The sequence below is a fragment of the Pan paniscus genome, chromosome 8 (genome assembly GCF_029289425.2).
Source record: "Pan paniscus chromosome 8, NHGRI_mPanPan1-v2.0_pri, whole genome shotgun sequence".
Lineage (NCBI taxonomy): Eukaryota > Metazoa > Chordata > Mammalia > Primates > Hominidae > Pan > Pan paniscus.
In genome coordinates, this window is record NC_073257.2 from 124,324,674 (window position 1) to 124,350,022 (window position 25,349).

The 25,349-nt window shown below is 38.8% G+C and overlaps 1 protein-coding gene across 9 annotated transcripts in view; it reads left to right on the plus strand.

Annotated features, from left to right (window-relative positions):
• The window catches only part of VTI1A (vesicle transport through interaction with t-SNAREs 1A), a 503,528-nt gene that overhangs the window by 2,346 nt on the left and 475,833 nt on the right, over positions 1-25,349 (plus strand). For all 9 annotated transcript variants that reach the window (XR_008619831.2, XR_004664855.3, XM_063607905.1 and 6 more), the window contains exons 2-3: positions 11,337-11,395; positions 15,354-15,464. Coding sequence is in view for 7 of the 9 variants with exons in the window: in XM_063607905.1 (XP_063463975.1) it covers positions 11,337-11,395; positions 15,354-15,464 (170 nt within the window). In the remaining 2 variants the exon portion in view is untranslated. The remainder of the gene's footprint in view (positions 1-11,336; positions 11,396-15,353; positions 15,465-25,349) is intronic.

The window sequence follows — 25,349 nt, forward strand, 5'->3', positions numbered from 1 at the left end:
GAGGTCGGGAGTTTGAGAGGTTGAGAGTTTGAGAGGTTAAACACATGGTGCTCTGTGTTTAACATTGTTATAGTCAATCCTTAAAACAACCTTTTTGAGGTATTATTACTATCCCTTTCTCAAGCCATTAAATAAGATCAGAGATACTAAATTATTTCCTGAAAGTTCAACAACTAATAAATAGCAGAGTTGGAACTCTAATGGGGTGGGTCTGTTGTCCTGAACTGAGCTCATAACTGCTATATGTATTATATAAAATATACTATTTAATACATAAACAAAGTCTCCTACTGTTTTTTTTTTTTTTTTGGTCTATAAGCTTGATAAGTGCTGATGTACATACACAGAAGTCTTAGCATAGTATGCATGATCTTTTCTTTCCTACTCAATACATTTTTAATTAGTTTTCTTTTTCATTTAGAGACAAGATCTCGCTCTGTCACCCAGGCTAGAGTGCAGTGGCATGATCATAGCTCGCTGTAACCTCAAACTCCTGGGTTCAAGGGGTCCTCCCATCTCAGCCTCCTGAGTAGCTGGGATGACAGGTGCATGCCACTATGCCAAGCTAGTTTTAAATTCAATTTTATTTTGTAGAGATGGGGCTTCACTATGTTGCCCAGGCTGATCTTTTTTCTTTATGAGATGGGGTCATTACCACGTTGGAGTGTAATGGCGCAACCTCAGCTCATTGCCACCTCTCCCTCACGGCTCAAGTCTACTCCCACCTCAGCCTCCCAAGTAGCTGGGACTGCTCAAGCCACTGTGCCCGGCTGATTTTTTTTTTTTTTTTGTAGAGATGGGGTTTTGCCATGTTGCCCAGGCTGGTCTCAAACTCTTGGGCTCACGCAATCTGCCCACTTGGGCCTCCCAAAGTGCTGGGATTACAGGCGTGAGCCACCGCACCTGGCCTAATCATAATTCTTAAAAACACAGTAGTTGCTCTCTTAATAATGACTTGTGCTTGCCCCTTTTTAAATCTATTTCCAATTGATGTATAGAAAAAGATGAAAAATATATCCATGTAGTTATGAATTTCAGATGTATGTCTGTAGATGAACAGACATTAATATATATAACCATGGCAAAAATAGTTTGATGACAAGTAATTATAATCTCTCTCTCTGGCCATCATTAGCGAGTGCAGTGTTGAGCTAAAAGTGACCCAGAGGAGGTGAACTCTAATTTACTTGAGTTAAGAAGGATAAAAATTGGAGCAAACTTTCCAGCCAAAGCAGTTAATTCCCCCAACATAGTAACTTACTTAAATTCAAGTAGAGTAGGTAGATCTATTGAAATGAACTTTACTCTGTGCTGTGCATGTTACAATGTATTAAAGTATTGCTTCCAAAGAGAACAGAAGAGTGAACATTTAAAAATTTTATTTTAAGAAAGAAATCTGATTACTCTGTGGTATTTTTTAAACAATAAAGAGATTTTGCTCTTAAAGTGTTTGAATCTTAACTAATTTTAGTAATTGAACTGAGATGGGTGAGTTCTTTCTTAATACCCTATGGCACTATATTTGAACATTGTTTTTTTAATTATTATGGTTCTGTGGGAAAGTAAGGAAAAGGGATGAGCAGAAACTATACAGTTAGTACTTTATTGTGAAGTTCCTTTTCCTCTAGTGATGGGAGTGAATTCTTAAGTGGGGAATGTTTTCCTCTGGTGCAAAGATTCTGTAACACGAAGTAGGCTTCCTGAAGAATTTTAAAGTAGTCTTTTTGCAATTAGTTGCTTACTTTACCATTCACAGAGAGGGAATGATCTGTTGTGAATCCTGTCACTTTATGGCTGTCCTCAGAATTGTACCAAGAAAGTATTACAGCAAAATGATTCAGATTCAGACATGACATCAGATCTGTTTAGAACCCTAGTTCTGCTACTTACTAGATGTGCAGTCATGGACAATTGCTTGGCCTTTCTAGGCCTGTCTCCTCCATCTGTAGAATGGGGGTGAGAGAGTAATAATTTCAACCTTATAATGTAAAAATCAGTGAAATAAAACATGTAACACTCTAGCACCCTTCTTACACAGAGAAAACACGTGATATACAAGCCATTAATGATATTACTGCTGCTGCTGAAGACAACAGCTGGTAAGATTAGCTAGGACCCTGCTCTTCAGACTTTGTCATGTTAATTGAACTCTTAAATCTTACACTTCAATTCTTGCTTCCTTTCTGTTCCTAGAATAGAATTAGGTAAATTTCTCTTGATGAACACATTTGAAAGGAGGTAAGTGATTAGGGCCTTTTGGATATGAATTTGGAACCGGGCTTTGAACTCAGGATCCCAAGGGGGGCAGTCGGAGGAGAGAAGTGGAAGTGGTGTCGGACAAGGCAGGTGTCCTTTCTGGAAGGAAATGCCTGAGTCTAGTGGATTAGTTATGCCAAGCCCTGGAGGATTGTCTAGACCATCTAGACTTAGCCACGTGTAGATGAAGGCATAAACACACTTCTGTGATTCTCTCTTGCCTTTGCAAGGTGGTTGCAGTGAGATAATTCAGAAAAGTTGGCTTTTGTTCCTGAATATTGTGGTTTGCTTAAAATATATTTGGCTTTAGAGCTGTAATATCTACATGTAGCTATTGAGCACCTGAAATGTGGCTGTTGCTACATTGTGAAATGATAATATTTTAGATATATGCAATTACGTATTATTGAAATTAAAAACATTATTAAAACTAATTTCACTTGTTTCTCTTAAAAGTTTTTTATTTTTAAAAACTTTAAAAAGTACTGCTACAAGAAAATTTAAAATTGCATGTGTGACTTGCATTATATTTCTATTGCTCTAGAGGGTTACAGTTGAAGGGATGGTTCCAGTCCTGATTCAGGAACTCACTGCTACAATAGTTTGTTCCTTGTTAGGATTCAGGCTACCTCAAAATCTGCTTCATGAGCTGCTGGGCAAGGTCCAGCTTTTTCAATTGAGCATACAGGGAAGTAGTCTTTAGCAGTTACTGATGGCCCAGTTATGTCTCATAAAAAATTTAAGCATTTAGGGCCGGGCGCGGTGGCTCACACTGTAATCTCAGCACTTTGGGAGGCCAAGGCGGGCAGATCATGAGCTCAGGAAATCGAGACCATCCTGGCCAACATGGAGAAACCCCGTCTCTACTAGAAATACAAAAACTAGCTGGGTGTAGTGGCACGTGCCTCTAATCCTAGCTACTCAGGAGGCTGACGCAGGAGAATTACTTGAACCAGGGAGTCAGAGGTTGCAGTGAGCCAAGATTGCGCCACTGCACTCCAGCCTAGTGACACAGTGAGACTCTGTCTCAAAAAAAAAAAAAAAAATTAAGCTTTTACGGGGTTGTATTCATCTTTGAATAATATACATTCATATAAACAATTGTGTGTGTGTATGCATCTATAGATCTATATATCTGTATGTTGTCTATATATTTGGTCAATTTAGTCAACCTAAGTAATGGCTTCAGTCTTTTGTTTTTGTTTTTTTTTTTTAAATAAACTTTTTATTTTAGAACAGTCTGAAATTTACAGAAAAATCACAAAGATATTACGGAGAATCCCATATACCCCATGCCCAGTTTTCTCTGTGATTAACATCATGTTAATATGGTACATTTGTTACAGCTAGTGAGCCCATATTGATACATTATTATTAACTAAAGGTCATACTTTATTCAGATTTCGTTTTGTTTTGTTTGTTGCTTTTTACCTAATGTCCTTTAACTATTCCAGGATCCAATCTGGGATACCGTAAAACATTTAGTACTCATGGATTTTTAGGCCCCTCATGGCTATGACAGTTTCTCAAACTGTCCTTGTTTCTGATGACTTTACAGTTTAGAAGAATACTGGTCAGATATTTTCTAGAAGGTTCCCTCAACTGGGATTTGCTCAATGTTTTTCTCATGATTAGATTGGAGTTCTGGGTTTTGGGGAGGAGGACCACAGAAGTAAAGCATCATTTTCACCACATATCAAGAATACATACTGTCAACATGACTTATCACTACTGATGTTAACCTTTATCACCTGGCTGAGGTAGTGTTTGCCAGGTTTCTCCACTGTAAAGTTACTCTTTCCCTCCCTTTTCCATACTATTTGGAAGAAAATCATATATGCATAGCCTATACTTAAGGTGTGGAGAGTTACACTCTACCTCCTTGAAGCCAAGTAATTACGTGAATTATTTGTAATTCTTTTATGTAAGAGAGATTTATCTATTCATTTATTTACTTATTCAGTCATTTACATCAGTATGGACTCACAGATACCTATTTTATCCTTTGTGTTATATTCCAATACTACTTTATTTTCATGTTGCTCAAATTGTTTTAACGTTGACCATTGGGAGCCTTTTTTTAATTTGGCTTCTGTGTCCTTTTGGTATACCCCCATCATTTTGGCTTTTTTCTTTCCTTTTTTTTAAGGACTATATTGCTTTCTGATAGTATAAGATACTCCAGGATCATCTTCTCTATTTCCTGTTTCAGTGCTAGAATCAGCCCTTTCTCTGAGGAATCCTGTTTCCTTTAATTAAAGAAGGGTATTAGAAACCAAGATCTGGACACTAGGTGTGCACATTACTCCTGGGGTGTTGTTGCTTCTGGAACCTCTCAGCTGACAAAGCAAGGAAATTCACATGTATATATTAAGCCATGTATATGAACATATCTACAAGCATTTGCATATGTAATCATTTGTATATATAGTATGTTAAACACAAGTTCATACTAGTATCTCCAGCTCTAATCCATTATCAGATGGATCATTCTGTAATTGCTTTATTTCAACACTGACCATTCTATACCGTGTTACACAGGGTAGCATCAGTAATATACCCATTTAAAAATTATCTGTTCCTCTCTTAGTGGTTTGACCCTACATTTCTAAGTACATACATAATTTCTGCTGCTAGTTTTATTTTAACATATCTACATTGCACAAAGACAGGTACAAGTAACTGAATTCAAGCGAGCCTTGACACTTTCACTTTAATGAGGGTGTTCTGTGCTGATTAAGCACTTCTGTAAATATCAAGAATTATACTATGCAAAGACTTGTTTGTATATCAGCACTAAGAACTTCTATTGAGTAGGAAATGAGAGGCCAAGATGGGAGGATCACTTGAGCCCAGGAGCTCAAGATCAGCCTGGGCAACATAGTGAAGCCCCATCTCTACAAAATAAAATTGAAGCTCAAGATCAGCCTGGGCAACATAGTGAAGCCCCATCTCTACAAAATAAAATTGAATTTAAAACTAGCTTGGCATAGTGGCATGCACCTGTCATCCCAGCTACTCAGGAGGCTGAGATGGGAGGACCCCTTGAACCCAGGAGTTTGAGGTTACAGCGAGCTATGATCATGCCACTGCACTCTAGCCTGGGTGACAGAGCGAGATCTTGTCTCTAAATGAAAAAGAAAACTAATTAAAAATGTATTGAGTAGGAAAGAAAAGATCATGCATACTATGCTAAGACTTCTGTGTATGTACATCAGCACTTATCAAGCTTATAGACCAAAAAAAAAAAAAAAACAGTAGGAGACTTTGTTTATGTATTAAATAGTATATTTTATATAATACATATAGCAGTTATGAGCTCAGTTCAGGACAACAGACCCACCCCATTAGAGTTCCAACTCTGCTATTTATTAGTTGTTGAACTTTCAGGAAATAATTTAGTATCTCTGATCTTATTTAATGGCTTGAGAAAGGGATAGTAATAATACCTCAAAAAGGTTGTTTTAAGGATTGACTATAACAATGTTAAACACAGAGCACCATGTACATTAATGATAGCCCTTAGTTACAAAGGTCTGAATCCTAGGTACATGTTGTTTGAAAGGGGATGTCATTTGGGGTGGGCAGAATGAATCTCTTTTGGGAATTACATGTAAATGTTGCCAGGTTACCAAAACTTCGTGTTGGTAGGTATTTCCAAGGTCATCTAGTTCAGTTCCCTCCCCTCCCCTCCTCCCCTCCCCTCCCCTCCTCCCCTCCCCCTCCCCTCCCCTCCTCCCCTCCTCCTTCCCTCCCCCCTCCCCTCCCCCCTCCCCTCCCCTCCTCCACTCCCCTCCGCTCCTCCTTCCCTCCTTCCCCCCTTTCCCCCTTCCCCCTTCCCTTCTTCCCTCCTTCCCTCCTTCCCTCCTTCCCCCCTTTCCCCCTTCCCCCCTTCCCCCTTCCCTTCTTCCCTCCTTCCCTCCTTCCTTCCTCCCTCCCTCCCTCCTTCTCTCCTTCCTTTGTTCCTTTCCTTCCTTTGTTCCTTCCCTTCACTTCCCTTTCCTTCCTTCCTTCCTTCTCTTCTCCCTCCCTTCCTCCCTCCCTCCCTCCTTCTCTCCTTCCTTTGTTCCTTTCCTTCCTTTGTTCCTTCCCTTCACTTCCCTTTCCTTCCTTCCTTCCTTCTCTTCTCCCTCCCTTCCTCCCTCCCTCCTTCTCACCTTGCTTTGTTCTTTCCCTCCTTCCTTTGTTCCTTCCCTCCTTCTCCCCTCCCTCCCTTCCTCCCTTCCTTCCTTCCTTCCTTCCTTCCTTCCTTCCTTCCTCATACTTTACCCCTAAATCATCACTTTTAAGATTTGCCTTCTTAAAAACATGAGGAACACTATAAGGACCAATCAAAGACTGTCTCAGTTCCATCATTATTTCTGACAGCACCATCACAAAATGAATTTTATGAAAAAAAAATGATCTAATTGTGTTAACTCCACCTCTATTCCAATTTAATTATTTTTTTCGTGAAGGGAAATTTGTCATTTCAAATGGGAAGATTTGCCCCAGTCCTCACTAAAATGAGCTGTTTTTCCCCCTCAGTTTCTCTGTGAGTAATAAGTATGTTGCTGCGTGCTAAGACTGACTCATTCATTCTGTAAGCACTTAGTGGCCCCTACCATGTACAGCTCTCTATGCTAAATACAGAGTTTGGACACGATTTGTCAAGAGTAGTCTCTGCCTTCAAGGAGCCGGCAATGAGCCTGAAGAGGAAACTGCAGGCCAGGTGCAGTGGCTCACACCTGTAATCCCAGCACTTTGGGAGGCCGAGGCAGGTGGATCACTTGAGGTCAGGAGTTTGAGATGACCCTGACCAACATGGTGAAACCTCATTCTACTAATATAATATAAAAATTAGCTGTGCGTGGTGGCGCATGCCTGTAGTCCTAGCTACTCGGGAGGCTGCAGCAGGAGAACCACTTGAACCTGGGAGGTGGAGGTTGCCGTGAGCCAAGATTGCACCACTGCACTCCAGGCTGGGTGACAAAGTGAGAGTCCATCTCAAAAAAAAAAAAAAAAAAAAAAGAGGAAACTGTAGAACCTAATTTTTAATGACCATTGTACCCCCTAGAGCCGAGCATAGAACTCTAGGAATTCAAAGGAAATGAGGTATGTCTCAGGACCTCGCCTAGAAGGATAGGTGGGGTTTGGACAGACAGAAACAAGCAAAGACTATATTATAAGAGGTTGCAATAAATGGATGCAGTGGGCATCTGTTGCGCCCAGCAGCTTTCATTCTATCTACTCCATTTCCTATTGAGGAACTACTTAAACCCCCTTATTCCAGTCTTGATAGAACTGACAGGCTGCCCTGCCCTCTGTAGGTCAAGAGGTGAACATATTACCTAAGCAAGGACATTTATAGAATTTTTGCCAGGAATTTGATCAGAATGAACCAAGGAAAGAGAATAGTTAGAGCCCCTCAAGACTTTGCTTTAGCAGAGACTGTAAGTTCCTATTTCCTTGGTACCCTGAGCTACTCCTCATACTTGTCTTTCCCAAGCTGGGTGGCTCATTTTTGTCCATTGATCCTATGAGCCACCCCACATTATTCTAACAAATTATCTTTTTTGAATTAGTTTAGCCAGAATCACTTCTGTCGCATTCAGCCAAAGAACCCTAAATGGTAGCTTAACAAAGATTTAGAGAAGAAAAAAACAAGATTTGTTTGGGTAGCAATGAACAGTCTGTCTGTAGACTGCATACTAGAAACCTTGTAGTTGGAAATAAAGTTGGAAAGGATGCTCGGCTCTGAAATGTCGAGGACCTTAACTGCTAAGCTCAACTGACCCACCAAAGCCAAATTTTAGGAAGATTAAATGGGAGAGGGGGCAGGGAGACCAAGGTGGTTAGTAGCATAGCTTCTTTTGCAAATTCTTGCTGTGTCCTGCATTATGTAGTTAACTTACTTTCATTTTTTGAAAACTGATTGTGTATGCCAAGCTCATTATAGTGTAGGACTATAAAGATGACTAAGACATGGTTCTTGTCTTCCCAGAGCCTCTAAGCTGAAAGGTTGTTCATGTGAGGGATAAATCATTAGGATTACATAAGAGTTATAGATATTTTATGTACAAGAGGGTGATTAACTCTTATGTTGGGTTAGGAAAGCCTTCAAAGAAGTGATGATTTCTGAAGAGAGTTTTGAGTAGAGGTTTGCCAGGTGGGCCTGGTGGAGATGGGCATTGGGATTAAAGGATTGAAGGCCTGGAAATATATCAGCGTTAGAGATAAAGATTTAGGATCATAAATACATAATATGATAGTTTTAAAATGGATGAAATTGCCCAGGGACATAGACGATAGTCAGAAGAAAGGCAAGGACCGAACTCCAAGGAACATCAGCAGTTAAAAGATGGCCTGAAAAATACGATGCCTAACAGAGGACCGTGAGACAGGAGTGAGCCTTCAGGAGAATGACCAGATCAGGGTGCCATGGGAGCCAGCAGAGGAGAAAGTTACAGGACGGGAGGAGCAAAGTGTAAGAAACCACAAGATTAAATAAAAACAGGACCTAAGAATGTCTATTAGTTTGGGCAGAGGAAGGGTTATTAATCTAGTGAGAGTAATTTCAGTGGAATGGTGGGGGCAGGAGTTAGTTTACAGGGAGTGGATGGGAAGATGAGGAAGGGAAACAGAGTCTATACCCTTGCTTTCAAGAAAATTGACTGGTGATGAAAGGAGAGGAATATTAGCAAGGGGGATACAGGTCAAGGGAGGCTTCTTTCTTTGTTTTGTTTTGCTAATGAGAAAAACTGATGCTTATTAGTCCTGGAGGTCCACGGCATGGACTTTCCTATCAACTGAATACCTTAAAGAGAACAGGATGTTCCTCCTGATACGTAAATACACCATCTCAGTTCTGATCCAAGATAAGCCTGTCTTATTTTGTATTTTTCTCTATCACAAAAATGTAGTCTATTCTAACTGTAACTGTGTGAAGATACTAAAAGGGTTGAAATGTCCCAGAAGCAAATACATTTGGGATCATCTATTAAATATTTAATCTGGCCATATGTAGATTTAACTTTTCAAGGAGGGAAAATCAAGTTGAATTGTAATCCCAAATGCATATTTTTCTTAGGGAGAAATATTGTGAGTGCACATAAAACACCTTATGTGACAACTGTTCCCCCTCTGTAGTTTGGGGATAACAAAGGGAAAGGGTTAAGATTAGTAGAATCTACTAATAATCTAATCATTGTTTTAGTGAAATATATATATATATATATATATATTTTTTTTTTTTTTTTTTGAGACGGAGTCCCGCACTGTCGCCCGGGCTGGAGTGCAGTGGCGTGATCTTGGCTCACTGCAACCTCCGCCTCCCATGTTCAAGCAATTCTCCTGCCTCAGCCTCCCAAGTAGTTGGGATTACAGGCACCCACCGCCACACCCAGCTAATTTTTTGTATTTTTAGTAGAGACGGGGTTTCACTATGTTTGCCAGGATGGTCTGAAACTTCTGACCCTGTGATCCACCTGTCTAGGCCTCCCAAAGTGCTGAGGTTACAGGCGTGAGCCACAGTGCCTGGCCAGTGAAATAATAATTTCTACTAAAGCTTCCCCAATTAGGATTGGCTGTCCTTCTGAAGGCTGGTCAGCTGGTAGGTGTTGTACCCATTTCAAGCTTCACGACTTTTCTAGTCTGTTGTGTTAGTCAGTCTCATTAGGCTCCCATGTGACATAAACCCAGTTTTAAATAAAGAACAAGAAAGTTGTTGGCTTAAGAAACCAAACTATTATAAAGTCAAGCTTTTATAAAGTCAAGCCATTTCAGTTATTTCAAGCCAGGAACTAACTATATCTCTCTCTCTCTGTCTCTCAGTTGTGTTTCTTTTTGAATGCAGGATTTATTTTCAGCCATTGCATGCTTTCTTTCTTCTTGGAGCTAGACCAATGGATGCTAGCAGCTTCTAGGCTTATTTTTTCGTTATCAGGAGAAAGGAAAAGGCTTTCCCCTTGCTCTAGAACTTTGATTGTTCTCCCTGGTTCATATATGCCTATCCCACCACCCAACTCCCAGATGAATGTGGCCAGAGGATTGAGTTACTAAGATTAGTCCAGCTAGGATTAGATGCCCGTCATTTGCCAAGTCACTGTGACTGAAGAAGCAGAGTCTTTATGGAGATAGCATTTTCATTGTCCCGCTTGGTGAGGAAGGAGGCCTTTGAAGAGAGTAGGGGCTGTTGCCTGAGAAGAGAAGCATGCTAGGCAGACAAAAGCTAGAGATGTTCAATACATTTGGTTTGCACAAAACTTAACTAGGGTATGTGAACAAATAGGCTGACTGGCTGGAATGAGGGTATGGGAAAGCTTTCTGAAATTGTCTGCCAGGAAATGTCTCTCCTAGAGAAGGGAATTACAGTTGGGTTATAACTTGATTGTATTAGAAAAACAAACCACATACAGAGACTTAGCACTTTATAATATTAAAGTAATTTCACTTGCATCAAGCTTATTGGAGCTAAAAGTAATCCAGTAGATATTTTTTATTTCCATTTTAGAGAGTACAGAGTGAGTCTCAGAAAAAAAGAGAAAAATTTCTTGCCCAGGATCCCATAACCATTGAGTGAGATAGTAGCTTTCGGTTTGGAATCAGTAGTCCTAACTTCAAATATTTATTCCATTACACCTGATTCTCCATGCTACTGAAAGTACAATTTTTTAAAGGATTGTTTTTGCCCAGTTTTAGGAAGCGTTTTTGTATATAACTTTTAAATTGTATTAACAAATCAGTTATTCCCAATTTATTAAAGTTATGACTTCACAGATCCCTTAGGCCAGCACAAATCTGCTCTTGTTGACTTAGTCTCTCCTAAAGGGCAACATAATTTTTAGTCTCTCTTAAAAATATGTCTCTTTTAAAAATGTTATCTCTTAATAATTAGGTACTCTATCAGATTATATGTTTCTAGATAGCCTAGAATCAATGGCTTAAAGGGTTTCGAACCCACCGAAGAATGATATGCTCTTTTACCTTATGTTCTGTAATCTGATTGACCACAACGGAGAAAGGCATATAAAAATTGAAATTTTAAAATATTAAATTTATTTGTATCTTTAGCAATTTCTTGGTATTATTGTTTGTTTCAGATGAAAAGAAACAGATGGTTGCAAATGTGGAGAAACAGCTTGAAGAAGCGAAAGAACTGGTATGTACAGACAGTAATGTATTTTAACACACAGCCAGAGCCGTTTAAGCTAATGTCTTCCTCTAGCCTGTTTTATACATTGTGGAAATGTGAAGCATTGCTGATTAGCATTGTATAATTCAGAATTTGTCAATTTTTAAATTGAAGAGATTTTAGTAGCTTCTTGGGATTTTATTCTTCTTAGCAAAGGTGATTCATTAAATATCTATCTCTAATTTTTATTCCATCATAATATGTTTCTTAACAGCTGTAAATAGCTAATGCTGGATAAAGGCATACTGGGTACCAGACATTGGATTAAAAATACTACTTGCTTTATAATATTTAATTTTCTCAATAACCATGTGAGACAATATTATTTGTCAAAAATGATAAAAGGTCTGATATTTTCTGCTATTTGCAAACTCTCAAGTGACTCACTTGCTTGCTACAGTTTCATAGATGACTATGTCTCATGTCTTCTCTAAGACATGAGACTCCTAGGTCAGAGACAAAAGATTTTTATTACCCACAACAATAGCAGTTGCCTGTGTTTCAGGCTGGTTGCATCAGTTCCTGAGTCTGAATTCCCACAGTGGTGATGCAGGCAGGCCTAGATGTATGCTTACAACAGCATTAGAATACCTTAGAGGAATAGAACGAGAGCCTAGAAAACGTGCCACTTTCTAGCAGCCTATAAGCAAGGCTGTTGTTTGTCCCAGGGGGACACATTATTTCCTCTCCCTGAGCTCCCCGCAAACCCAATCCTGAAAAATGGCTCAGACAGAGTCCTCAGGACCTTGTATTCTTGGCAGACCAGGCAAGACATGTAGCAGCATGAGAGAACCTTGGCCAAGTGATTCTCAACACTGTTACTACTCCCATTTTGTGGATGGGGAGACTGAGACTTAGAAAGATGAAGTAACTTGTTGGAGGTCCCAAATCCTGTTAAGTGATAGAGTAAATATTTGTTCCTAGTTTGCTAAACTCAGAGCTCTGGTTCATCTACTACTTTTTTATATAAATACATCAGTAAAACATGGAGCAAAAAAGGACTAAAAGTATTGTGTCTTAATTTGGGGTTTTAAAAGCTAACTACTACAAGCATGACTCAACTTGTTACTATGCATTGTGGCCCTATGAGTGTGTTGCTTTTCTATTTTATTTTATTTTTGATATAAAGTCTCACTCTATCACCCAGGCTGGAGTACAGTGGCACAATCTCGGCTCACTGCAACCTCTGCCTCTTGGGCTCAAGCGATTCTCATGCCTCAGTGCTCCAAGTAGCTGGGATTACAGAGCAATACCACACTTGGCTAATTTGTTTGTTTGTTTGTTTGTAGAGAGGGGGTTTTGTCATGTTAGCCAGGCTGGTCTTGAACTCGTGCCCTCAAGTGATCTGCCCGCCTTGGCCTCCCAAAGTGCTGGGATTACAGGCATGCACCACCATGCCTGGCTAATTTTGTATTTTCAGTAGAGACAGGGTTTCACCATGTTAGTCAGGCTGGTCTTGAACTCCTGACCGCAGGTGATCCATCCACCTTGACCTCCCAAAGTGCTGGGATTACAGGCCTGAGCCACTGTGCCCAGCCAATACTGCCCTTTTGATGAGGACCTTGGGAGAAAAACTCTTTTGATTTGACTATTGGGATTAATTGTGTTTCTGCTGACCATCTGATTTGTATTAGTCTCTTGGACACTACACATCTTGCAATGATCTTTTCTCCCACTCTGCACTGGCCACATAAATGTTGTGACAACATGGAACAAGTGCACATTAGCCTCATTCTTGGTTTCATTTTAAGTGCTTGTTGTGTATTTCCTTTTTCTGTCTTACCTACTTTTAATTTAGTTTTAAATATCCATATAAAATATCTTCAACAAAAATATACTTAAGGCTCAGATTTTGGCTTGCAAGTATTTTTGCTGTTATTTTTCCAGATGATCCTGTTTACCTTGTTAGAACTAAATAATTGATGATCTCAGAGAGTTATTTTAAATAATTTTCTTGCTAAGTAATGATTTTATTTATTGGTGCTTCTCATTTATGTTGAGACATAATCATTTAAACTATCACTGTTTAAATCAAGGCTAATTAAAGTTATCTTTTTTCTTTATAATAAATTGAAGCCTAGTAATTGAAAGGTGATTGTGTGGTTTATCTGTATGCTACTATAGTTATTCAGTCGCTAACACTGAATACAGGTTTTATTAGTGATAAGCTGGTAGGGTTCCAGAAGGAACTTATTAGAAAGCTTTAAAAGGTAAACTACATGGCAGCATTTTTGCATGTGATTTTATCAGACATGGCCTGGGCCAATTTGTTGTTGTTACTGGTATTTATTTATTTATTTATTTATTTATTTATTTATTTATTGAGACGGAGTCTCGCTCCATCGCCCAGGCTGGAGTGCAGTGGCACGATCTCGGCTCACTGCAACCTCTACCTCCCCAGTTCAAGCAATTCTCCTCTCTCAGCCTCCCGAGTAGCTGGGACTACAGGCACCCGCCACCACACCCAGCTAATTTTTGTATTTTTAGTAGAGACGGGATTTCACCTTGTTGGTCAGGCTAGTCTCAAACTCCTGACCTCAGGTGATCTACCTGCCTCGGCCTCCCGAAGTCCTGGGATTACAGGGGTGAGCCACTGCGCCTGGCCTGGTTTTTATTTTTTAATGGCAACTACAAGTAAGCCACTTCTGCTATCTTGTATAGTGCTTGCTGTATCTTCTTCATCACTTGCAATCATCGTTACTAGAGTTAATTTTAATCTAGCAATTATCAAGTAAGAGACACTGTTCTAAGTACATTATAAGAATTGCCTCATTTAGTTTTCACAGCTGCTCTGTGAAAAAGACACTATTTTGTAAGTGAGAAAACTAAGGCACAGAGACATTAAGAAACCTGTTCAAGATTCCAGGACTAATAAGTAGTAGAGCCTATGATGTCAACGTAAGAGTCTGGCTTCAAAGCCTATGCCTAAACCATTATAGTATTTCTGCATTGCTGCCGATTAAACTCTTCTGTGTTGTATCCAAAGTGTTATCTGATAGCAGGTTGTTAAAAAAAAAAAAAAGCGCCTTGCTGTGATTTCATTAAGCTATATGTAATTTAGCATATTACTGTATCCATTTAATGCCATATAAATATGGTTATAAAGTATCGGGAGTTAGGATGAAGGTAAAGATCACATGTTGGTTGGTATGCAATTTTCCTAATTACAAAACACCTGCCAGAATAAATATCACCAAATAAGGCTTGGCTGATGTTTCATGGATTACCCATGGGAAATAATAGCTTACTTTATCTTCCCATAGTTGTGGAGGTTAATGGTCAGAAGACAAGACCCGGTTGGATTGAATGATGGGCTATTCCAAGTATATTGAAATCAAATTATTAATAACGTTTGGGTTAATATGTATCTTTTATTTTATTTTATTTTATTTTTGATATGGAGTCTTGCTCTCTCACCTAGACTGGAAGGAGTGCAGTGGTGCAATCTCAGCTCACTGCAAACTCTGCCTCCCAGGTTCAAGCTATTCTCCTGCCTCAGCCTTCTGAGTAGCTGGGATTATAGGTGCCCACCACCACGCCCAGCTAATTTGGTATTTTTAGTAGAGATGGGGTTTCGCCATGTTGCCCAAGCTGTTCTCAAACTCCTGACCTCAAGTGATCCACCCACCTTGGCCTCCCAAAGTGTTGGGATGATGGGCGTGAGCCACGGCGCCTGGCCAAATGTGTATGTTTTAACAAAGCATGTACTTGAGCATGTGTGTCACTTGGCAAGTACTCAGAATTGTTGAACTAAAGAAAAATTAAGTGTAAAAGTAGTTTCAGTGTTATTTGATCATTCAGCACCCTGAACCTGGTGCCTCAACTACAAAATGAGGAACTGGAATTAGATCCTTTCAGCCGTAAACATTTGTTCAAATAAGAGTAACAGTGTGGTTTAAATCACATTTTTCTTTCCCTCTTCTAGCTTGAACAGATGGATTTGGAAGTCCGAGAGATACCACCCCAAAGTCGAGGGATGTACAGCAACAGAATGAGAAGCTACAAACAAGAAATGGGAAAACTCGAAACAGATTTTGTGAGTCAAATTCGACCCTTTGTCATATTTACTTTTTTAAAAAATGTTTCCTCCTCATGCCTCAGTCAGCATGAAATGCACAGTCTTTTGGGCTCATGTAGAAGACAAGTAACAGCTTTCATTCTTTATGAGTTAGGGATCTAAAAAAATGGTTATAGAGATAGCTAATGGTGGAATTTAAGGTATGTTGGATTAATGATTCACAAATAGATCCAAATCATGCAGCCCTTTGAGTCTGAATGGTATTTACTGATACTTAACATTTATTAAAATTTTGAAACTCAGTTTCTGGCCTTTCAGGGTTTGGAGCCTTTAAGAGGCAGCCTGTACATTTGCAGCTTCTGGACTTCAGGGGCTCATAGTCTCCTGAAAGCATATCTGTATTTTTGGATGCATGTTTCCATGTGTATTTTTTCCTGGGATAAACTCCATAGACTTTATTAGATTCTTAATAGGATGTATCATACCCTTCCCCCAAAAGATAAAGAAACCACTTTCAATTGACAGTTTATATGTGATCCTTTTTATTAATTGCGCATGAGAATATGTAGCTGTCTCTTCCTATATATCTGGCTTTCAACTGTATCTGCTTTATAGCAAATTTAAGAATATAAATGTAAAGACATAATGTTAAAGTTGTTAGTAATTAGAAATTAATAGGAGTAGAAAAGATACAGCTGAGTAATTCCACTCCTGAGTATATGTCCAAAAACAAATTGAAAGCAGAGTCTCGGAGAGAGATCTGCACATCCATATTCATAGCAGCATTTTCACAATAGCAGAGAGGTGGAAGCAACCTAAGCATCCATTGTTAAATAAATGGATACACAAAATGTGGTATCCACACAATGGAATATTATTCAGCCTTAAAAAAGAAAGGAAATTCTGTCACATGCAACAACTTGAATGAACCTCGAAGACATTATGCTATGTGAAATAAGTCACTCACAAAGACAAATACTACATAATTCCACTGATATGAGGTATCTAGAGTAGTCAGATTCATAGAAAGTAGAATGGTAGTTACCAGGGACTTGAGGGGAGGGAGAAATGGAGAGTTGTTTCATGGGCAAAGAGTTTCAGTTTTGCCAGACTGAAACTTACAAAAATTTCTGGAGATTGGTTACTCAACAATGTGAATATATTTAACACCACTGAACCATACACTTAAAAATGGTTAAAATGGTAAATTTTATGTTATGTGATTTTACTGCAATTAAAAATAAAAAGATACAGATAAAAAGTATTTTAAAAACCCTGCTAATGATAAAAGAACAAAGAAGTTAACACAATAACAACTAACTGTTCTTATAGGCTGGCACAGGAAATTAGGTTTTCAGCAAATTAATGAAATTTCATATGACTCACGTTAAAAAATAAAAAGATACAGGCGAGGAAAGATCTGAGCCTTACCTATGAGCAACAGAAGTCATGTGTTGGGTGATAAATCAGCTGTATTTCTGAATCTGGGGCCCAAATTCACAAGGAAAGTCAAGAATGTTTAAGGATCTTTCTGCCTCAGTTCTTGCCTTAGGTGTTTTGCTTTTGGAGGGTACAGCTTCTAGGCTACCGTATACCTTTCCACTGTAAGACCAACATCAATGGACCTGGTAGAAATCCCTCCTAGAGTCTGAAAATAGGGTGATTTGCAGTTATGCATGCTTGTTTTGTATTTGAATGGCTGCTATCTTGATAAGTTGAGGTGGATCACATCAATAACTCTGATGCCTTTTAGACTGGGCTCCTATTAATTAAAAAAAATTAAAACTCATTATGGGCCCAAATTGATAAAATAAATATATATGCCTAAGTATGTGCCCTGTACTAGGTAACATTTTCTCCAACTGCTTTGTGAAAGGCTAGTTTTTCTCAGTAAAAATATGAAATATAGTGAGAAAATTGGATTAAGAACTTGACAACTCAAATTTATACTGAGAAAATTCTACCTGAAGTTAAAGTTTCAATATAAATGATGAAAGCAAAATAACATATTTATAAAGATTATTTTAGCTTGCTTACCTCATTTTTAATGGAACTCTTTTCTGAAGATTTTTCTTATGGGTTCTAGAAAAACAAAGGGTATGAATTTGCTAGGGCTGCGACAACAAAGTACCACAGACTGGGTGGCTTAAACAACAGAAATTTGTTTTCTCACAATTCTGGAAACTGGAAGTTGGAGTTCAAGGTGTTGGCAGGTGTGGTTCCTTTTGAGGCCTCTCTCCTTGATCTTTAGATGGCTTCTCCCCATGTCTTCATATGTCTTCCCTCTTCACGTTTCCATGTCCCAATTTCCTCATATAAGACATCAGTCGTATTGAATTAAGGCCCACACGAATGACATCATTGTAATGTAATCACCTCTTTGAAGACCCTATCTCTGGACAGTCACATTCTCAGTATGGGAATCAAGACTTCAGCATATGAATTTAGAAGAGACACAATTCAGTTCATAATGTTTAGGTCAGTTTTAATCTTTTATTCTTAATTTTTTTTTCAGAAATTAAATTATTTCTGTGGCTTATAAGTCAGCTAACCCAACCTTTAGTCTTTTTTGTTTCCCAAAGAGTACAATACTGGGTAAAGTCCTTTAGGTATTTGGAAATTGTATACTTGGATAAGTGTTCCTTTCTGGGCTATATTTTCTATTATAAAGAAAAATGGAACCAACAACTATGAAACTAAAAATTTATTCTCTAGGCCAGGGATGTCCAATTTTTTAGCTTACCTGGGCCACATTGGAAGAAGAATTGTCTTGGGCTACACATAAAATATCCTAACACTGATGATAGCTGATGAGCTAAAAAAAAAAAATAGCAAAAAACCTCATAATATTTTAAGAAAGTTTATTAATTTGTGTTGGGCTGCAAAAAGCCATCCTGGGCTGCCTGCAGCCTGCTGGCCATGGGTTGGACTAGCTTAATATAGGCTATCATTAACAATTCATGTATTTATATGTATATTTGCTACCACAGCTTTCTTCTACCATGTTAGGAAACATCTTTCACCACCACTACTTCTATTGAATAGGGATTTACAGTTTGTAAATTACTTTAACATACATTATTTCATTTCATTGTGTGAAGAATAGACAGAGCAGATATGGATTACTATCCTCATTTACACATGATAGAACAAAGAGGCTTAGATTAATTATAGATTTCATTCAACAAGAGTTTCTTGAGTACTATGGTGTGTCAGGCACTGTCCGAGGTGCTAGAATGCAGCAGTGGTGAACAAGATAAAGTTCTACTTGTCATATAGTTTAAATTATAGTGGGGGAAAAAATCTAGTGGGAAAGACAACAAACAAATACATACACATTATAATTTCAGGTAGAGATACATTATGTAAAGTGAATAAATGAATAGAGAGTGACCAGCAGGGTGATTGTGGCCATTTGTGCTTGGGTGTTCTCTACAGTTGAAGAGAGAGGAAGAAACGTGTGTGTGCTTGCAGAGAAAGCAGAGGAAAGATCTGTGAGGGCATTGTAGGCCGTGGTAAAGACCTTGGCTTTTACTCTGGGTTGCAGAAAGCCCACCGGAGGACTTTGAGAAGTGAACGGTCCTTCGACTCCTGTTTTACAGCTTTGTTCATTTTACTACACCATCTCACATGATATATTTGAATAGAGTGTAGAAAATATTGACATAACTCCCTTGTTTTAATTATTATTTCTTTTATAGATCTAATCTTTTTTTTAAATGAATGGAGAATATTTAAAGATACTTGATAACTTTCGTATGCTGACATACCATACCTAGAAATACTGAATTTCCAGAAAGGCTAGCAGAGATGGTTCTTCAGCTCTGTGTTTATTGCAGTTGAAGCCGTTCTTCTGTTCCACTTGTAATAGCAAGACTTCAGGGGAGCATTTATGCCCATGGGGAGGGGCAGAGGACAACTCAATACTGTTTTCTTTGACTCGTTTGTCTACTTGCTTTCTTTCCCCAGCCATTCCTTCTCCTCTGCCTACCCTTTGGATGCCTGGATCCTTCAGGCTTCCTCAGTACTTACTCCCATAACCTCCTCTGTGTGTTATCATCTTTCCTGTTCCTTCCATGGCTGCGTCTATACTGACTGGTATTTGTAGCCCAGACCTCTTGGTAGTTCTGGGTTTATATTTCTTACTATTTATCCCAGAGTCTTTTAAACACACTCAGATTCAACAAGTACTGGTTACTTCAGAGTTATCATTAATTTTTCAACCTTGTACATCCACTGGGTCACTGAGAATTAGCAGATCTACCACCTAAATATCTCTACTACTGAAAGCCTTCATGGTTTCTCTATCTGGATAATTGTAGTACTATTTCCTGATTCTGTTCTTCTGTCATTCAAAACCCTCTACACCATTCCATAATAAGCTTTTGAATACACTGATCTGTATATGTCATGCCATTACACAAAATCCCAGAGTCCTCATTGCCTGCTGAATAAAATCCAGGTCAATTTCTAGGTATTCTATCCTGTTCCATTGCTTCTTCACGTGTCTAATAATTTTATTATAGTATACTGGCTGTTATGGCCTCTATGTTGTTATAAAGCCTAGATTTTATTATTATTTTTTAGAACAGCACAGCTCAACCTTTTTTTTCATTATCACTTCTCCAAGGATACTTTTTAGACATGTTTTTCCTAATCATCCCACTCCTTCCCCTATTAAATTTTAATACCACTGATATTCTGTATCTGTACATCTGTTCATGTACTATGGCTCCTTGGAGGGCGACACATCTTTGTAATATCTTAAGATTCATCATACTCCCAAGAACTAATTTTTGCCTCTGTGGACATGATATTGCTCCTGTTGACAATGCATGCTTTAGACAATGTGAGGCTTTATTCAGGCAGTTAGATAATTTACTGGCAAATCAGATTGGTCCTTTCAGAGTTTATTGTTAGACTTTGTTAGAACACATTTTGAGTAGCCCTACTTTTATGATTTGGCCTTTCTTGGGTTCCTTTTGAATGACTGTAGTGTTTAGTAAGTGCTCTCTCGCCTATGTTTGTTTGGAATTCCATCTCTCTGCCCTGGGCAACCTCTAAAATATCCATTCAATCCATTACTCCCCAGTAGCTGTTCTCTGTGAGACCTCGTGGGGTCCCATCCTCTACATATGCAAGTTCATTTTCAGCCAAAGACTTAGGGGACCACTTTCTCGATTTCTGGAGCTCCTTCTCTTTGTGGCTGCTTCTCACCATTACCCTGCTATGTTTGATGATGCATCCCAGCAGTCCTAACTCCAGTGTCTGCCTCCTAAGTTCAGTGACTTGCTGCACTCCCTGTGGGCTCCCCCTCCGTGTGCTGCAATTGGGAAAGTGCCTCCAGGCTGAGAGCCATGCGGGGCTCATTTCACATGTTTTTCTTCTTTAAGGAATTACGCTCCTCCACTGCTTGTTGTCCAACTTTGGAAAATAATTGATTCATCCATTTTGTCCATGTTCACAGTTGTGTAGAACAGGAGGGTTTGTCTTGTACCAATTACCCCACCATGGCAGGAAGTGAAAGTTCAGTGTAGATTTAATGTTTCTTAATTCCTTAACAGATACTTTTATATAGCAGAGAATGAAAAATAATAGTCTGCTGTTTACTGTTGAAACTTTGCCTCTCAAGGGTTCAGTCGAAGTATGCTAAAATGAATTGACACTGGACAGATTAATGGGAAAAACCAAACAAAATGTATTGTGTGCGTAAGTACAGGGGCCACACGCAAAGTAAGAGACTCAAAGTAGGGCCACATAACTGAAGCTTTTATACTGTAGTGCAGAAAAGCATAGAGATTTGGAGTGTGGGAACAGGTTATCAGAGCAAGAAGGGAGGAAGGCAAGCAAAGGTTGTCTTGGCTCTGCTGTTGGAGCCTTGCAGGCAGCAGCCCCCTGGAAGAATGGATGGGAGCCTGTGGAAAAGCTTCCTCTGTTACCTTTAAAAGTGCTGGGTGCAGTGATTCATGCCTGTAATCCCAGCACTTTGGGAGGCCGAGGCAGGCGGATCACTTGAGGTCAGGAGTTCACATACCAATGTTCACATACCAGCCTGGCCAACATGGTGAAACTCCATCTCTACTAAAATTACAAAAATTAGCCAGGCATGGTGGCGCACACTTGTAATCCCAGCTACTTGGGAGGCCGAGGCCTCCCTTGAACCCAGGAGGCCGAAGTTGCAGTGATCGCACCACTAAACTCCGGCCTGGGCAACAGAACGAGAGACTCAGTGTCAAAAAATAAAATAAAATAAAAAAGCATCAGACTTTCAGTCTCCCTTTCCTGTGAGTTCATCTTTCCAAGATCTGGGTAAAGCCAATACGGGTCAGGGTGGGGGCGCTCAGAGAAAGCCTGTTTTGCATTTGCTGTTTACTTAACTAATATTGATTTCCTCTACAAATGCAAATCTCCAGCTTTTCAGAGCCATTTTTGTGTTTGTAGCCCTTCTGAATAGCTATCTCAAAAATACACCAAAGAAGTATATTTTGGGGTGGCATATTTTGGTTTTCTTCATTACGGTGGCTTATCATAGAATATAATTTGTAGCTGACTAAATACCTGTTTAAAGGATTTTAAAATTCATGCAGTAATTTGCAGTCAGCATCGTGTGTGTGGGAGGGTGTTAAGGAAAGTTAGTGGTGATACTTACGTGCCCATTTATACTGTTACCATTCCTGATTATTCTGTTCACTTACCTAATTTCATTCTTATTGATTTTTTTTTTTTTTTTTTTTTTTTTTTTTTTTTTTTTTTTTTGCTTCTTACAGCCTATAATTGTTCATTTTTGGCTTCTTGTGTAGCCTCAAAGGAAGTTAGGAATATTAGGTTCAGAAGAGGTCAAATCTAATCACCTTATGTTTTAGATGAAGAAATGGAGGACTGAGGAGACCAAATGACTTACTCTAAAGTCACACTGCTTTCTGGAGCCAGACTCAGAATCGAGTAACTAAGCACCCGTTTTAATATTCTCTTCACAAACCTTTGCAACCTGCCCGCCTTTGAGTTTCCATAAAAATGTATTTAATAGTCTGTTTAGGTATTTGAAAACAACTTTAAAAAAAAAAATTAGAATTCCTGTAAGCTGTTCTTGTAATTTCTTCCTTCAACATTGATATGAGGTTAGCTAGGGCCTTCTCATGTCAGAATGTTCCAGGAAAATGAACCAGCCAAGAGGAAAAAAAAAAAATGTAGTTAAGGAATTTTTCAAGTTTAAGATTAGTTTGCTTCTTAAGAAAATTAAAGCAAATTTTAAAACCCTAAATTTATACAAACAAAAAACCCTCCAAAATTGTGTAAAATGTTTGACCAAGTCTCAGTAAATAGAAAAAGAAAGAAACAAGTAAGTGGTGTGCTAGTATAAGGTTCTAAAGGTTATGAGGACATGGTGTGTTGAATGCTTTTTCACGTCTCTGATATTGTGCTATGATGCTAGCACCATCTTGTGGTTGATTTATATAGTTGCATATTTCTTTTTTCTTGTAACAAAGCTGAACTTCCTTTAAGACATACACAGAAGGATTTGGGGTGAATGATTAGATCGTAATGAATGTTAAAAAGAGAGCTTTCTAGCCCCAGTCTCAAGTTCACTTCTATCCCAGGTCAGTGGTGCCCGAATGCTGCCTTTTCCTGTTTGGCAGGCTATGTGATGTGATTGTTAGACCAGCTCCTAGTGCAGAGCTGTCTACATCAGAGAATGGCACTTCTATTGACAGTCTCAGCAGTGAGGCTGAATGGTCCTAGAAATCCAACTACCTGCAGACTATCGGAGTTGGTCCCTTAGGTCAGGGTTCAAAGGATGTTGTGGAACAGCTTGAAGCTTTTACTGATACTACCTGTACTCTCTCTTTTCATAGGTGAATGGACAACTTGAGTATCTGAGTTTATGAGTAAAGCCAGTACCCATATTCTTTTTTTTTTTTAACTCGAGATAGACTAAAGAAGTTCAAATGAGAAAGGTGAATTTAAATTTTGATTTTTGTTGAAAGGTCAAGAACGTATGCTTCTGTTTACATTTTATCTTTTCTGTACTTACAGCTTCCTGGGATATTTTACTTCTATTTCTGTGGAAGCTATGGGAAACCATGAAAACATGTTTTAGAGGTTTGGATAGTCTTAGCGGTAATATGTGGTAACTGTAGCATCAGCTAATCCTTCTTACAGGACCATAAGTGCATTCTAAAAAGAAATGAGAAAGGCTAGACAGAACCACCTCAGAAAAGAAAATTTTCTTTACTGTGTACACTTAATGAATATGCCTGCTACTTTAAAAAATTACATTTGTTGTTTGATTCTGTGTAAATATAATACCTGGTCGTTATAGAATATTCTGAAAATGAAGAAGAGTAAAAAAAAAAAAAATCACCAGTAGCCCTATTTTTGATTTTGGTTTGTTTTTTCCAATCTTCTCTCCCCTTCTCCCTTGCATAATTTATTGTTTCATTTTACGTAACAATGAGGTCATTTGATCCACTTTTTTTTTTTTTTCTTTTTGAGACAGAGTCTTGCTCTGTTGCCAGGCTGGAGTGCAGTGGCATGATCTCAGCTCATTGCAACCTCCACCTCCTGGGTTTAAGAGATTCTCCTGCCTCAGCCTCCCGAGTAGCTAGGACTACAGGCGCGCGCCACCATGTCCAGCTAATTTCTGTATTTTTAGTAGAGACGGGGTTTCACCATGTGGTTGGCCAGGATGGTCTTGATCTCTTGACCTCGTGATCCACCCACCTTGGCCTCCCAAAGTGCTAGGATTACAGGTGTGAGCCACTGCGCCCGTCCCACATTTTTTTTTAAATAAAAGATTGTAACATTAGTATTTTCCATTTCTATATATTCTTGATCATTTTAATGTGTGCATAATATTTCCTTGAATGATGTTAGCTAACCTTTTGTTGAATCCTAATATATTTCCATTTACCTCCTCTATCATTTATTGTGCTGCAGTGAACATATTTGAACAGGATTATTTGATTAGGATCGTCTCTCAGAAGGCAGATGACCAAGTGAAAGGGTATCAACAGTTTTATGGCTCTTAATAAAATATGCCTGGAACTACATTTTTACTGTGGCTCATCAAATCACTTTTGTTCTTTCTCCATATTTTCTCTGTGTTAGAATGTGACTTTAAAAATAAAAACCTTAGGTAGACCAGGACTAAGTACTTTACATGCATTACTCATTTAATCCACAAACAATTATATAAGAAATATACTGTTGTTTATGATTTTGGGGATTTTATAGACTCTAGAATTAAATACAACTGAGATTCCTTTTTCTAAGATACTCTTCCATGGAAGATACATTTAATGTTAGTAATGCTAGCAAATTTGCATGGTTCTCAGAATCTGGCCTTACCCTAAATCCACTTTACATACTTAACATTTCTTAATCAGAAGCTGAAGAATATTTCTTTTAGTTATTTGGATATGACTATGACTTTTTTTTTTTTTGAGATGGAGTCTCGCTCTGTCGCCTAGGGTGGAGTGCAGTGGTGTGATCTCAGCTCACTGCAAGCTCCGCCTCCCGGGTTCATGCCATTCTCCTGCCTCAGCCTCCCGAGTAGCTGGGACCACAGGTGCCCGCCACCACACCTGGCTAATTTTTTTTTTGTATTTTTAGTAGAGACGAGGTTTCACTGTGGTCTCGATCTCCTGACCTCATGATCCGCCCGCCTTGGCCTCCCAAAGTGCTGGGATTACAGGCGTGAGCCACCACGCCCGGCAACTATGACCTTTAAGAGAGAAAGTAGTACTCTATTTATATATTATGTGCATGTGCATGCCCATTATTTTCCTTGTTTGCATTCATTTTCTTGTCTTCATTCTTTCCTTTTTTTTTTTTTTTTAAGATAGGGCCTTGCTCTGTCACCCAGGCTAGTGTACAGTGGTGCAATCACAGATCACAGTAGCC